The 16,144-nt window shown below is 34.9% G+C and overlaps 1 protein-coding gene across 1 annotated transcript; it reads right to left on the reverse strand.

Moving 5' to 3' along the window:
• Positions 1-8,741: 8,741 nt before the first annotated feature.
• LOC113238372 lies at positions 8,742-14,339 on the reverse strand. The gene is made up of 5 exons (XM_026475213.1): positions 14,215-14,339; positions 12,336-12,515; positions 11,188-11,302; positions 9,654-9,733; positions 8,742-8,863 (listed from the first exon to the last, which is right to left on the reverse strand). The coding sequence occupies exons 1-5, from the start codon at positions 14,275-14,277 to the stop codon at positions 8,849-8,851; spliced, it is 453 nt and encodes a 150-aa protein (XP_026330998.1). The 5' UTR covers positions 14,278-14,339; the 3' UTR covers positions 8,742-8,848.
• Between the last annotated feature and the right edge of the window lie 1,805 nt (positions 14,340-16,144).

The raw sequence follows: 16,144 nt of genomic DNA on the forward strand, positions 1-16,144 counted from the left end.
CCCGTCGCAAAGCCTGAAAGGCGACTGAGCGTAGTACTGCGCAGACGTCGCGAGTGGGAAGGAATTATTTTTTTCAAAAAGTAACACTAAACTTATGAACTATTTAAGTTAAAAAAAGTAATATGTAATTAAATGATTATGAAATTAAATTATCTATTTTTTCGTGTAAATTTTATAAATAACGGATGTTTGCATTTAAAGATAAAGTGCTTTTTATTCAATTTGAAGGACATAGCTCTAAATTTTATTTCGTAAAAAGAGCTTAATAAATTTTAGTTTTGCTCAATACGTTCAATTATTTAAGGACTACTAGCAATCATTTTTTTTTGTGATTATTGGACTATTATTATTACCAGGAATTTAATTTCAAAAGAGCCTAATTCGTCAATCTGGGCACTGTAATTGTAACATCAGAAATTCTAGTAACACTTTTTCAAAAACCAAAATTTACTAAAAAATAGTACTTAGTGAAGGTATATATATATATAATATATACCTTTACTAAGTACAAACACAAAAAACTTGTCTCTCTGTGTACAATAGACTGTAGCTTTTTTCATTATTATGCCGTTTGTTTCTTTCCATTGTCACTTTAATTTGGGAAATCGATTAGGTTTGTAATCGAAGGATACAGGATATTGGCATTTTATACAACGCCATTGTTTACTATAAAACCCAAAGCGACTTCGTCTAACCATCATTATAACTAGACCCTCAATAGTGAAGTGAAAGAATAAATACTTTTAAAAATGTACGCCTTAGCAGTATTGTTCTTCGCTCTTCTTGGAATCCTTGTCAATTCCACTATTGTAAGTACGAGCACTATTTCTAAGTTTATAATATTTAAAGCTATATAACAAGTACTTTATTGATACAAAGATCGAATATACACAAGGAAAAATTCCCTCCACCAGACTGGAATCGAACCAGCGTCTCCGTCCTCAACGTGGCTTTGTATGAATCGATATTTGTATCAATAATAGATGAATATCATAGTAGTAAAAACATCACTTAATGCAATAAAAATAAAAATATTTTTTCAAACATGCCTGGAAATGTTTGCATTACTTTCAAATAACGAACACGGAAAGTTTATCATTTATGGACCGTGCGACTTCTTCCCGGCCAAGGCCTGCAAAATAAGTATATTACCGCCCATTTAAACGAGAAGTTTTCGCGCGGCGACCGCTCAGTTACTATGCCTTCAAGTACATTAATGGCGAATCTGAATTCTATTTACTAGGCACCAAGATTGAAACTTCTCCGAATAATACAACCGCGCGGGGCCGTCGAGCCTCCGCGGTGCCGCCACGTAGACCAAATTCAAGCCAGGCCCGCCCGCGTGCTCGGGATGTTCATTTAAGTTTAAATGTAAAAGCTAAATTATATAAAGCGTATTTTGGTATGACAGTTAGAGGCACGCGGTCGCTGCACGGTGACAACGCGGACCCCACTCAGCAACCGTGCGGCGGCCACGCGGGGTGAGCGCGATGAAATTCGTATTGAATAAATGAGCTCTTAATGTCCACTTGTTAAAACTTTTAAATCTATCTACTAATAATATACTATGTAAACCGGCAAAAGAAAAATTCATACAGCCAACTACCCAATGTTCGTAATTGCGAAAATTAAAAACACCCACCTCTAATGCTTGCTTTTTAAAAAAAGAAATAGGCGGTAAAATAAATTAGAGTGCTTTTGTTTATTTTTGTGCTTTCTCGTCTTTTTCGTATTTTCGTCGTAAAATGAGTTCTAGTGAGAAGAGCGATAACGGAAAAACAGTATGAAATTGTTTATGCTCCGCCTAATTTTAAACAAGAGGTACAGTAAAACTTGTTTCTGGCTATGAGCAAAGTAAGATACTTGAGAACTTATGAAACTTTGTGCACTGGAGAACCTCGTTAATCAAACCATAAGAAGTTCAGTACACTACTATTAATGTACCTGGAAAAACAAGAACATTTTCTTTTAGCAAATTGTCCTAACATGTCAAATATTATTTTAATGTTTTTTTTACTTTTTTGTTATACATCTTCCTCTCTTTGGTCTCTTATTGTTTCCTCACATTGATTGAGAAAAGCACTATACAAGTTTCGGTCGGGAGGGAATGAACTCATACTCGTCCAGCAATCCCTTACTTCCCAGGCTCTGTAATAATGTACCATTAACAACTACGGAAAAGTTTTTTTAAGAACCACATTGAAAAGTCATAAGTAAGGCATAAGCAGCTTCTTTTATTTTGGCGCTTTCAACCTGTTTCTTATACTATTGGTCATGAACCTACATATATTTTTGTTCTCCAAGGAAAGAGTTTATATTGCAAAGTGTTGGTATATGGTTGGTTGGTATGAGACCTGTTAACTGGACAAGATTATTACTTTTAGGCCATAACCGATGAGCAAAAAGCTGAAATCCAGTCTAAATTCATGGAAGTAGGCAAGGTATGCCTCAACGATAACCCATTGAGTGCGGACGACATCACAGCTTTCAGAGACAAGAAATTTCCTGATGGAGAAAACGCTGGCTGCTTTGCTGCTTGCGTCTTTCGAAATGTTGGCATTGTAAGTACCTAGAAATAGTTACCTCACCTTTGTTTTGATGATCACAGCAAACTGTGATCCAATTCAGAAAGAAAATGCGACTTATCCCAGGATTCATTCTTCAGCAGCTGTCACTATCAGAAATGGTCCTTTGCTTTATTAGGAACTTCGTTATATATTTTCTATGCAGCTAATCTCTGAATAAACCAAAATCTACTTACAGATGGATGAACAGGGACTACTCTCACACGCTGATGCTCTAGAGCAAGCCAAGAAAGTGTTCAGCGATGAATCCGAGTTGAAAAATATTGAGGATTTCCTGTCCACCTGTGCCAAAGGTATTATACGTATATTATTTTAGGAAGATATAGGACAGTTGTTCTCGGAACGCACAAATGTATAACATAGCTTACTTATCAATTTTAATTAAAGGATACGGGCGACGGATTGATGCACTTGCCAGACCAATACTTAATTGAAATTTGTTTCCAGTAAACCTAGAGGACGTGACAGACGGTGAAAAAGGTTGCGACCGTGCGAAGATGGTCTTCAATTGCTTGACTGAAAACACTGAAAAGGTAAGCAATAAACTCCTAACAAATAAGCTGGATCATATAGGAAATGACATAGTACGAATAGTAGAGGTGCAGAATAATTTTAGTTGCATTTCATCGTAGGAAGGATATAACAAAAAAGACAGGGAAATAGTATGTTACAAAACTACCCGCGAAAGTTGAGCGAGAAATATTGTGAAATGAATGTGTAAATCTCACTCGTCTTACCAATATGGCTTTTTTTCGACGTAAATCTAACTTTGTATTCACAAGTGAACTGCCCACTTTCTCACGCGAATGGCTGAACGGTAGCTATAATCCATGCTCAAATATTCGGCAAGTAATCGCAAAGTAACCTAAAATTTGGGAACAAATATGTGCTCTATCTATTCTGACAAAGACCGTAAAAGGCTCCGACTCTCCCTCGATTCTCCTAGTTTGTATAAAATTAAGAGACACGATCTGTTTGTCACTTTGAGACCACGTTACGGTCACATTCCATTGATCTTACCCAACAATTCATGACGGGAGAATTTGATAGTATTACTGAATGTGGAACTGTAGAAAATGCACACCATAGTTATGGAGAGCAAACAGAATGAGATCCAGAGATCTTACTTAGAAATTAAAAATAATAATATTGGTGTTCGTAGCAATATATTGGCATCTCCGTAGAGTAGAGAGAACATCAAGTATATAACCTATTTACTCGATGAGAGAGAATAAGATGTTGTACGACGTAGTGTGTGCAGGCCTTAATAATAGACAAACCCAATTATTTCAGTTTTGTACCCTCTTTTGTTGCGTGTGTAATTGTGTACGCGACGTGTCCATTGGAAGAAAACCCTCTTCTAAACACTAAAGGATTAGACAAAAATGAAACCTATAAAGCCGTCTTTTGAGCCCACCTTGTTGTGTTTTTGGTCATTCTTGTGTTATGTCTCTGTGTGTACAATAAGAGTGTAGCTTTATTCATTCTATTATCTTTATTTTTCAGCTCGGGTTCACTTTTGACTTCAACTAAACAATATTCAATCATCCGACCAAGAAACAAACTATTACAACTAAATAAATATTAGTATTAAATTATTTAGTAAATAAGTTGCATATTGGATTGTGGACAATAATTTTAATATTATAAATAAAACATTAAATATAGATGATTAATAATGTATTATTTTCATTTTACATTAGCATACTTATTATAGCTTTAAAACATCGAAGAGAAAAACGATTACAATCACTGATGATAGATCAATAATCGATGCCTACGTTCCAATTTCAACTCCATTCAACGATAACACCATGTAACACGGTTTTTATTTCTGGGTTATAAAAATCTTTATAATTGGGTCTAACACAAAAACTTCGAAAGGCTTTATTTCCCTGCAAAAACTTTGATTTTGTGGACACTATAACGAAAAGCTGTGTCTGTCTAATCGTAGAACTATACTGGATCTACGTTTTTTCCTAAAATAGTGAATAATTTAACCTTTTAAAACCTTTTAAAACCTTTTAAAACTCGTACCTCTAGAACTAATTTTGATATCTCTGCTCCTACAAGTAGAATTGTTAAAACTTATAAACAGTATCATAGGCTATGTGATTTGGATACTTTTGATGATTCCCTGCTCAGCTTCAAAACTAAAATAGACAGATTCATATTTACCAAAAATTAAAATAATATTAAAATAAAATTATGTTAAGTAATTATATTAATGTCGAATGAATTTAAAAGTGTAAACTATATGTTATAATGAAATCCACTTGCTAGTACTAGCATGCTATGGTAGCCTGTAAGTGTGATAAAAATATGTATTATGTTTTTAATATTTTGATTGTACCTCTTTAGCTATACTCTGTATACGTATAGTGTTGGCTATCCATTCTAAATAAATAAAATAAAAAATAAGTTTGAATTTGCGTACCATTACGGAAACCATAGATTTAGTATATACTAAATCTATGACGGAAACGCACAAGTTTTTTTTTGTTATAAAAACAAAAAGGGAACATTATAAGAGTATTTCAAATCAATAGTATAGTTCAACCAACATGCTACAAATTAAAGACAAACAAATTAGAAATGTGTAGATTTGCGAGAGTATGTAAATACCCATGTTGAGAGTCACAAAAGCAAAGTTTCAGGGGTGTAGCTACTCTTTTCTACATTCTTGCTGTTCAATTAAACAGAAACCAAGGCTGTCAACCAGAAATAGAATCTTCTTGAAAATTTGTTTCATAGAATCAATGCAATCATGCATATACTCTAAGATATAAATAAAAGTTGTATAGCCTAAGTTAGGGTCGTCTTGTAGGTTTCACGTGTTCTAGGTTATACTGCTGTTATTAACACTATTTCTCTATTACCTGGCGTACGTGTAAATTACTTCTGATGAATCATATTATAATAACAACATTGTCATGGTGATTCACGGTATCTACGATCAGCAGAATAGCGCTAAATTACATGTTGCACCATACTACACTACACCAACATTTGTAATTTTTTATTCATTCAAACAAATATCTAAATATAGTAACAAAGATATTGTTGGACATGAAAGTATTGTTTCGGATCCAAACAGCGTACATTTGTTTTTTCAAACTAACCGACGTTTCGGGGCCCTTACAGGTATTATAGTCACGGTAAAACCCTCTCGAAAGATGTTGTTCTTTGAAACTATTGAGTTAAGCAAGCAACATAAAATTGTGGAGTAAAACGTACTTGTTGCTTTACATATGAGCCTGATTTACATTTATCTGACGTGTCGTGTCGTGACGCGTCAGTACGGTATCGGTTTCCTACACACAACACATGCACTTGTCAACTTGTCAACAAAACCGGGTGATTTTGAAAACCGATTTTTCGGTTATTAAGTCAATGTTAACCGGTTACCTTTTTTTTCGGTTATTTTTCTATTGTCACCCAAATATCTCTTTAAAAGTGTCAGAAAACTAAAAAAACATCAAGTTAGTGTTTTTAAATTATTTTTATAGAATTCACGGCTAATGAGATCAATAACGTCTAGAATTATAATAAAAACAAAATCAACAGTAATACAAATACCCTAAAATAAATATACATATTTTAGAGACAAGCAATTAAACATCTTCTTTTTCAGTCTTAATCTCTGTTCAAGATGTTCCAACATCTGAGTGAGAAGTCTGATGACGCTCATCATAGGTACCCAGCGACGCAGTTACTTATTCGTTGAAATGAGAGAATGGTTGTGCCCATACCAAATTACCTAATTATGCTGGGAGAGAGGCGTCGACGACGCTGTAAATAGCGCCACCAGGATCCCAGATATTTAAGTCTCATACTACTAATTGCTCTGTCGATTCTCTTTTGAAACCTCTCCCCAATCAGATGGCGATATGAGACGGATGTGGCGAAACATGTTAGCAAATTGGGACATTTATTATTATATTGCTTTACTTCAGGGAACACATCAAGCTGTGCTAATAATCTAGTCGAAATCTTGCGTTTAGGTGTGGAATATTACATACAATACTCTAACGTACCCAATAAACATCAAGCTCATCCATGTTTCAACGCTGACTGTAGTTGTAAAGAAGCACAAAAACAGCGTATGCTCGACTGCGCAAAGCTCCGAATACTCTGAAGCTCAAGAATTTAATGAGACTGCCAAGACGTACAAATGAGTGTTATACAGAGCCAAGTTCGATCATGTGCGCCACATAGGGGCCAAGTTTGTCCGTTTCCAGCAAGTGGCAAGTCCTATTGGTCCCTGGCCAAAGCTGTCACAGACTTTAGTCGTCCTTCTTTACCACCTCTGCTGAGACACCTTCGCTTCCACAGTATGTGGAAGGGAAGGCGAAAAATATTTTTGCCTCACTATTCGCAGAGAATACGTGTCTGCGTCATGCTAAAAAGAGCTACGTGAATTAAAGCTAGCGGGCCAAATGGTTTTCCAGCAATAGTCCTACGGAACTATGTACATAAGTTGTCTCCTGTTCTCAGGTCGTGGAAGCTTGCAAACGTGCAACGTGTCTCAGGCACTTCCATATTCTGCAAGACTATGAAAAGTGTTTTTAATAACCGTCTCCTCGACAACGATTTCCTCAGTGATCGCCAGTACGGATTTTGAGTGAGCGTTCGATTCGATCTTACTATACTACGTTGGGTGGTAGAGTTCCGGAGTGCATCAGGGTTCCGTACTGTCCGCAACTCTCTTTCTGCCGCATATCAACAATATGTTCATTCCAGGTACCTTCAGACATACTGATGACAGTACAGTTGTAGATAGGTACTTGATCAATGCAAGGGTCAGTGGAAAAGAAATCCAGTCTTGTCGAGAGTCTATGATTAGTCGTTTGGATTTGCACTTCGGCTGTCTTAAGCTTAAACTTATAAATGGAACGCCACGAAACGCAGGCGTGTCTATTCTCCACGAAACCCCTTTACCTGACTCCGACTGTTTGTGATATATCCATACCGATAGCCAACCATCGCCAACAGCACCCGGACAAACCAATGTAGGTTTAAGGGTGTGATGTATATATATTTTTGTAATATTCTTAGTGTTTAAAATAAATAAATAAATAATAAATAATAAATAAATAAACTACTTGGAATGAACCTGTTGTTCAGTCTAAACTTCGGCAGATGCCTAAAATCCATGGTCAACAATGCAGCCAAGAAGCTTGACATCCTTTCCAAGGTGAGATGTTTCATCAAACCGGGCAGTTGCTTCAAAAAAGCTGTACCATGCACACATCCGGTCGTGTATAGAGTACTGTTGGCACCTATGGAATAGTTCTGCTGTATATCAACTAGCCGCCTTGGATTCAGTCGAAAAGCCTCCCAAGAGCATAGGTGACTCGGATTTGTCGCTATATTGCTAGCGAACCTCGCTCACAACTCGGTATACCAAAAGTTACCCGCCTCCGTTTCCAGAACGCTGTCGCAGTCCTGTGGTTAGACACTCGAGTTCCTAGCTTTTAATTAACGTTTATTTATCATTGTTAACTAGGATACGATGATATTATGAGTTACAAACTTAACGTTTTAATAGTTGAAAGACAAAACCGAAAATCCCGAATAAACCGGTTTTTGCTTAGCTGAACACTGGGTTCCAAAATTGACCGGTTTTTTCGGTTAACCGAGTAACCGGTTTGCATGCCCTAGGCTGTGTCTCTAAGACCTCTGCGATTTAAAGCTCCGAGTGGCACTGTAACTGTTATGGACAGGCGTGTCGCTTACCACCAGGCGCACGACTTGTTCGTCTCGTCACTTGGCATGCTAAAAAAAATAGAACGAACTTTGACTTCGACTAAGCGAAGATGGCGACCTAAGCAATTTTTTTTGTATTTACAAAACGAATTTTGCCTAAGTTCAAGCAAGAAATTACGAAAGTAAACTCAAAGTGTAATTTACTAACTTAAGCAAAGTTCATAGGAAATGAAACTATTTTTCCGGATTTAAGTCGCTCGTTTAGTGAATATGAAAAACTCGCTTAGCTCACATTTCTTTTGCTTAGTCCAAGTCAAAATTCGTTTTATAAATCTCATACTCATCTTAGTATTGCGAAATCTTTTTCCTATGAAAGTCTTTAAAACTCCCCTTTGTGCAAATACGCAAATTTAATTCACGCGAACGCATAATAAAACAAAAAACGAACTTTGAAAAATCAACATAGATTTATTTTAGCAAAAACTTCAAACTAAACTATAATCTTTTTGTCCATGGAGTTATATTGTGCATCTTGTCAAAACAGGGTCCCCGCCTTATTTGGTCCCTTCCTGAAAAATAAGAAATTAGAAAATTAATAATACCTACAATAGGTACTTAATATTCATAAGTTTAGTATCACGCAATAAGATTTTTTTGTATAACAAATATCTGTTCACAAACTAGAGAATTGCCTGTACCAGCGTAACGGAATTGACTCCGGAACTCTACCCAGAAAACTTCGTACAATTCATTTTCCAAATTGATCCTACCGAAATCCATTCGAACCGAGCAAACCAGTTGGGCCACTGACGTCGTCACTTTTTGCAATTGAGTTTAAAATTACCAAACAAACATACTACTACTGTAAAACTGCCTCTGTGGCCGAACAGTTACCATGCTACACGCGACAGAGACGTCTGTCTCAGGTTCGATTCCTGGGCCGGAAGAAATATTTGTATAGCCTACATTTATTTCTCTCATGAGTGTGGGGGCAATTTGTGGTTGCCTATGTGTGTGTTCATGGCACCCGCGAGGGTTTCCCTAGTGCGGGGCTATGTTGAATGTGTGCTTTATTATATTTAGGAAATGAATTATTTTTCCGGATTTAAATTGCGTATATTTGTTTTTTTTTTCAAACAAACCAACGTTTCGGGTTTGGTCACGGTTGACTGACCGAGACGTTGTTTTGTTTGAAAAACAAATATACGATACGATACATTTAAATCCGAAAAATAGTTTCATTTCCTATGTGTAACAATCACGAAAACCTAAGAACTCGATACGTTATTATATTATTATAAAAAAAAAAACAAGTAACAATCGAAGATCAGTATATTACGTTTGTGTAGTTTTACATACCTTTTCCTTCTTTAAGCAGGCCATAAGAAGAAAAGCTCTGTCGCATCCCTTATCCCCGTCACTCACTGTTTCGTCGTTCACTGTAAATTAAATGTTGTTATCGTTAACAAGCTTTAATTTTTATGTAAATAAATGTAAAACCAAAATAATAATCACTCTGTTAATACAATAGTGAAGTCACTAAAAAGAGTATTTTTCCGAATCTATGAAAAACTAGTTACTCACTTGCCGTGAAAAATCACTAAATTTAGATTAAAATTTAGTAGAGACGTCTACAAATTTCCCACTGGTCAAATATTTTTTAAAATAAAAGGGAAAAAAGAATTTCATATTTTTGAGTGAGGATTGTTTTGGCCAGTACTAGCTCACATAAAGATTGTCTCTTTTTGAATTAAGTAGATATCTTTTAATAATTGTTTTTTACAATATTCTAACGACGGTTTTATTGACGCGTATACAATCAAATGTTCAGCAATGGTATTACTATCTTGAATTTCACACATTTTGAGTCACAACACTATTATAATAGCAGTGATGTATATTATATGATAAAAGGTGCTTATGACGCTTCAGTAAAAAAAGATTTATACATCAACACGAGGGCCATAAAATTATAGAATGTTACTATAAATTGTTACGTCTTTGGTGTCATAAGCTAAGCTAATTATCACACTATAATGTCGCCATACCAAAATTCATTTCACATAGGATGAGTTCTGTAACATTTCCAATTTTTACGTTGCACGCATGCTATTTGTAATTTATCTCTAAACCAGGTTACAAAATGAAATAGTAAATTTGTCTTAATGTACCAAAAATAAATACTATTTGTTGCAGTACTAATTTTAAATAAAAGAGACTGAAATGATAGAGATAAAAGTAAATGAGCCCAATTACTTGATGCGTAAAACGGAATATTTATCTTTAGAGATTTACACCACAGAATCGATAAATCGAATCGGCTGTTGTGTATCTCACACCAATACGACTGCACACACCTGTTAGGCGGGTCGTTTTCTTTTGTTTTGAGCTTTGCGTGATTTCGTGTTATAATTGTTCAAATTTCGTATCGTTGCAATTGATTGTATGTTTTGTTGTTAATTTTTGTTTGGTTATTATTGATTGTTTTATTTAATGTGAAATTTTTTTGGTAACTTAATAACATAATAATTGAATTCTTTCTATTTTGTTCATTATTTGTATTTAAAATATTTTTTGCAAATCGATTCTCTCTTCGTTGCAAATTATCTCGATAAGATATTTAAATCGATTATTTCTTATTCGGAATGTAAAAACATCAAAACTCAAACGTCACCTATGCTATATGAATCATGCTGTGTGAAATGAACTATAGCTACCAAAAAGAAAAAAAATATCTCGTATCCCTCCATTATTAACTGTAGTGTTAATTGAAATATCTTCAGCAAGCTCATATGCGTTAATCAACGCAATATAAAAATATAAAGCCATGCCCTACTGTCTCTCAAAAGTTTCGTGACTATGATACTCAGATAAAAAATTATTTCCAACTAACCAGAAACGCAATCTTTTGAAGTGGTTTCCAGGACCTTGTAATCGTCGTCATTTGCTATTAATTCCCTCATTATTTCAAGTCCTCTGTCGAGGTCATATTTACCCCCTTCGTTTATCTGAAAGAGATATAACACGCTTCCTTATCTTCATAAACAAAATGGAGATTTATTGTTAAAATCGTGGACACATTTCCTTTTATGTTACATTTTCATGCAAATTTCCGTCAATGATACTGAGGTTATTCTTATATGAACATATTTTACAGAAAGTAAAACTACTTTCACAGTAAAACAGTAAAATAAGATAAACCGTCGGAAAATCGGATACACCCAACGCATAACATATCGAATTTGACATCCAAAAAATATATATCAAATATAAACCACCTTCTTTATTTATTGAGATAGGACAATATTCCAGAAAGCCCTCAATATTATAAAGATAGAAAATGTCTAATAATTATGTACAATATTTAAGGTTACAGAACGCAAAGGATAACACAATCACGACAAATTTGAGGCATATGTTTTTTATTATTGATAATGAGCCATATTTAGTCCTAACTATATTTTTTAGCAATACAATAAAAATTGTATTCAAACTTAGAAAATAAGAACAGACGAAAATGATTAAATCTATGGAGAGCATATAAGCCGCATATCTACTAAAAGTTTATCTTTCTATCTCCTCAGCGTTCTTATCTGATGGTGGGGTCTGGTTTTTTTACATTTTCCCTCTACTTTGCTAGACGTATCGTTTTCAGAATCATAGCAGCTCCTTAAATCTTTGGCGATATGATCTGTCCACCTCGTCTTCGGATTATACACTTCCGGACACCATAATTGGAGCCATCACGCATTTTCAGTATTAAGTGCCATAAGCTTAAACAATGTTTGATTGATCAAAAACTATTATTCAGATTTGAAACTAGTATACTAAACGCCTTTTCCATAAGTCCTTTTTGGGAATTTGGGTAATGCAAAACCGGGGCAAAACTTGTTCTTCGATGATAACACTATTTTTGTATTTAGCCCTTAACGACAAAAATGCGAGGTGGCTCGAATTATGTGTCCGGGAGTATATTAACGTTGACAAAATTGTTCACAATATCCGATACATTTTTAGTCCAAAGTCTGTGAAACTACTTACCACACCCTTCTTCTTTAGAATACAACCGACGAAGCATTTATCTACACCGTCAAGACTATCCTTAGATTTATGCTGTTCCTTGAGGTCATCCACATTCAAACTGAAATCCTTAGCGCACTCAACCACGGCGTCACGCATAAAATCCATAAGTGCCGCCTCGGTTTCCTGGCTAATGTGGGTCTGTAAATTAAAATAAAATAAAAGACCGAACACAAAGAAAATTTCCTTCGATCCGGCTGGACTCGAACCAGTGACTTCGTCATACCGTGGCTGAATAATTGAATAGCATGGTAGTAAAACATCGTGATATTTAATAAACTTGTCACGCGGGACTCGCATAATTAAATAGAAGGCTCTGTCCACATGAATTTTATTGTAGAAATAATGAAAGAGGAAGAAGAAAAGTAAGAGTGACGAAGAAAGGAAATTTAAGAACGATTCAAAATTTCAAAGTACGTGGCCAGGAACCAGAGAAAAGTGTGATAAAAAGATCGGATGACTATTATGATGTGACCTCCTTACATGATGTTTCGTCGTCATCCCACCTTTTTATCTCCTTTTCTCCGTTTCCTGGCCAATTGTTTTTAAATTTTGAATCGTTCTTTAATTCCTTTGCCTCGCAATTCTGATTTTGTTCTTTGCATCGCCACTCCCTGCTCAATCGCGGCAGCGAACAATACTGCTCTAATTTTTAATTACGTGTAATTTTGATTCTTTTACCAGTTTTAATACCAATCTGTAATAACTATTACTAATTATGTGCCAATTTTAATACCAATCTGTAATAACTACTACTAACCGTGTCCCAATTTTAATACCAATCTGTAATATTGTATAACTTGGCTCTTTCAGGCCTCTTTCTTTCCCCTCTCGATTTAATTACGAATACATTTTATGCGGACCGAAGTATCGCATTTTATTGCCGTGAACCTGGTCATGTTCATTAGGGTTTTCAAACTTAACCCTGACTGGTTCACGATGAGCTACATGTAAGCGTGATTCTACTGAGAGAAACTGAAGTGAAATTCCAAAAGAAAATACTATGATTACTGGATGTAGTAGGTAGGTACACGTAGTAGCTTCACCAGGTTTAGCCTTATGCTAAATACATGCTGAATAAATCTACCCTCCTTACCATAAGTAACGTAATCGACATTTTTTTTGCGAAATCTAATTATTAACATATATGGGATCAGGGAAACGAGATCCACAAGCCCCTATATTCGTTTTTTATATATCTTATTTAGTTTCAGTTTCATTTAGGAAATGATCTATTTTTTTCTCGGAACTAAATCACGTATCTAATTTTTTTAAACAAACCAACGTTTCGGGCCGTTCACCCGGACCATGAGACCTGTAACGTTGGTTTGTTTGAAAAAACAAATACTCGTATACTTCTACATATAATACTCAAATACTCATATACTCGGAAAAGAAGAAAAAATAGTTTTAATTTTGTTTTGACTGATTCCGTGGCCGAACGGTTGCCATGACTACCACGCTGAGGTCCTAGGTTCGATTTCCGAGCCGGCAAAATCAGCGGAATTGACATTTATTATGTGCAAAAAAACTTTAGGTGCCAATTTCTCGAAAGTTACCTATGTAAAGGTAAATGCAAATGTGTTAGTTATGACAAGGAGGGCAGAAATATCTCTAGTAAAACACGGTTTAATTTTTAGCTACCTATTTTTGAAATTTCATACAAACTAATAAACGAATCACGCATATCTTTAATTTATTTTCCTTGATGATAGTGATAAACTAGAACGTGTATAGCTTTCATCTCAAGTGTTCATTTAAGCCAAGAATTTGAGGCACAGGGTAAAGACATATTCGATTTTTAAAATAATTAAAATAGGAATAAAAATACAGTACTTACTTTAACATTCCTCAGCGACACAGCCAAAATAGCAAAACAAAAAACGTATTTTAACATTGTCATTTTGTAGCGACAATTTCCAAGAGCAAATGACTTCCTCCAACGTACTGCCGCGGTAATCTGCTTGTGCTACGGGAATCTTACATTTATACATATATATATAAAAGTTTTTTACTGCAACCGTAATTATGATTACTAATGCATACTGAATAAAAAAAGGTAATAACGTAGTTTGCCTTGCGCGATAGATGAGTTTTGTTGTTGCTTACTGTTAAGAAAACTATAGAGTCAAAAATCATGGCTATTGATTAATATCTGGCAATATGACACGATTTGTTACTTTAACAATTCATATTTAATTTATTATGAGTAACTGCTCTATATCATAATGATCTAAATTCAAAATTAAAAAAAAATTATGATAAAATAAATTAACAGCATTGTAAGCTTTTATTCTTAACTAGCTGGTTGCCGCGACTTTGTCTGCGTAGAATAAGTACTTCTTAGTTTTATTTGTTCTCCATACAAACTTTCATCTCCTATTTCACCCCCTTTAAGATTTATTTTTGTGATATATATATTATAGAAAGAAGAAGATATATATAATAGAAGGACATAGGCAACTTACTTAAGACAAACAACAAAACGACGATTTAATTAGAAGCACTTCTTATGATTGAAGGAAGTTTAACTTCAACGTACAAATGTTCGTGAAAAATATATAAATTCAATAATAAATAATCATGCAATAATATAGCCAATCAAATAAAAAATCATTAAATGCATAAAAAATAAAACATATCTTACTTTTAATTACAAAATGAGTCTTACACAATGTACGAGTATATTTTCTGTTCCTGGCCGCTTGGACGTCTAATTAGAAACATTTGAAAAAAGGATTCTATAGCTCGTTCTTTTTTTGAAATTGAAGAATAACATTTCTTTCTTGATGTTTTCTATTATTTTTGGCAGCAATTCAAAATTTGATCTGAATTTAATTTTGTTCAAAATGGGCAAAAATAAAAGTTGTGACGCGTCAACTAGGCAAATAATTGTTAATTTACATTTAGATCAAAAGTGGACGTACAAAAGAATAGCTGAGCATTTAAATTGTTCTGTGAAGAAAGTTTTTAATGCAATTGATCATTATAAAACACATGGAACTGTTGAAAATGTTCTTAGAAAGGCTCGGCCAAGAAAAACCTCTCCCAGAGAAGATAAGCTAATCGTTCGTGTTGCTAAAAAAGACCCATTTAAAGGCTCAAACCAGATTAAAAATGAAGTTTTATCGCCTTATGACCCCAGAAACGTCTCATCAAGACTGATACGCCGAAGATTAGTGGAAGCTAAATTGTTTGGAAGAACCTCTCGAAAGGCACCGCTTCTACGCAACATCGAGAGAAGCGATTATTATTCGCAAAAAAATATGTTAATTGGTCGGTACGAGACTGGAAAAACTATTTATTTTGAGATGAAACGAAAATAAACATGGTAAATTCAGATGGAAAGCGCTATGTTAGACGTCCTGTAAACAGTGCTTTTAATTATAAATACACAAGGAGCATAGTCAAGCACGGTGGCGGAAACATTAAAGTTTGGGGGTGTTTTTCCGGATGTGGAGTTGGTCCTGTTCGGAAGATTAAAGGTACAATGGATCAATGGCAGTACTAAAATATCTTGGAGGACACAATGATTCCCTACTCGGACGATCATTTGCCTGTAACCTGGATCTTTCAGCATGACAATGATCCTAAACACACGGCCAATAGCGTCAAATGTTTCCTTAGCGAACAGCGTATATCCGTTTTAGACTGGCCAGCAAATAGTCCGGATTTAAACCCGATAGAAAATCTGTGGTATATTGTTAAGAAGAAAGTCTCAAACAAACGTAACACGAGTCAAAACGAATTATATGAAGCATTTGTTGAAG

This window comes from Hyposmocoma kahamanoa, unplaced genomic scaffold (genome assembly GCF_003589595.1).
Source record: "Hyposmocoma kahamanoa isolate Upper Pololo Valley unplaced genomic scaffold, ASM358959v1 95, whole genome shotgun sequence".
Lineage (NCBI taxonomy): Eukaryota > Metazoa > Arthropoda > Insecta > Lepidoptera > Cosmopterigidae > Hyposmocoma > Hyposmocoma kahamanoa.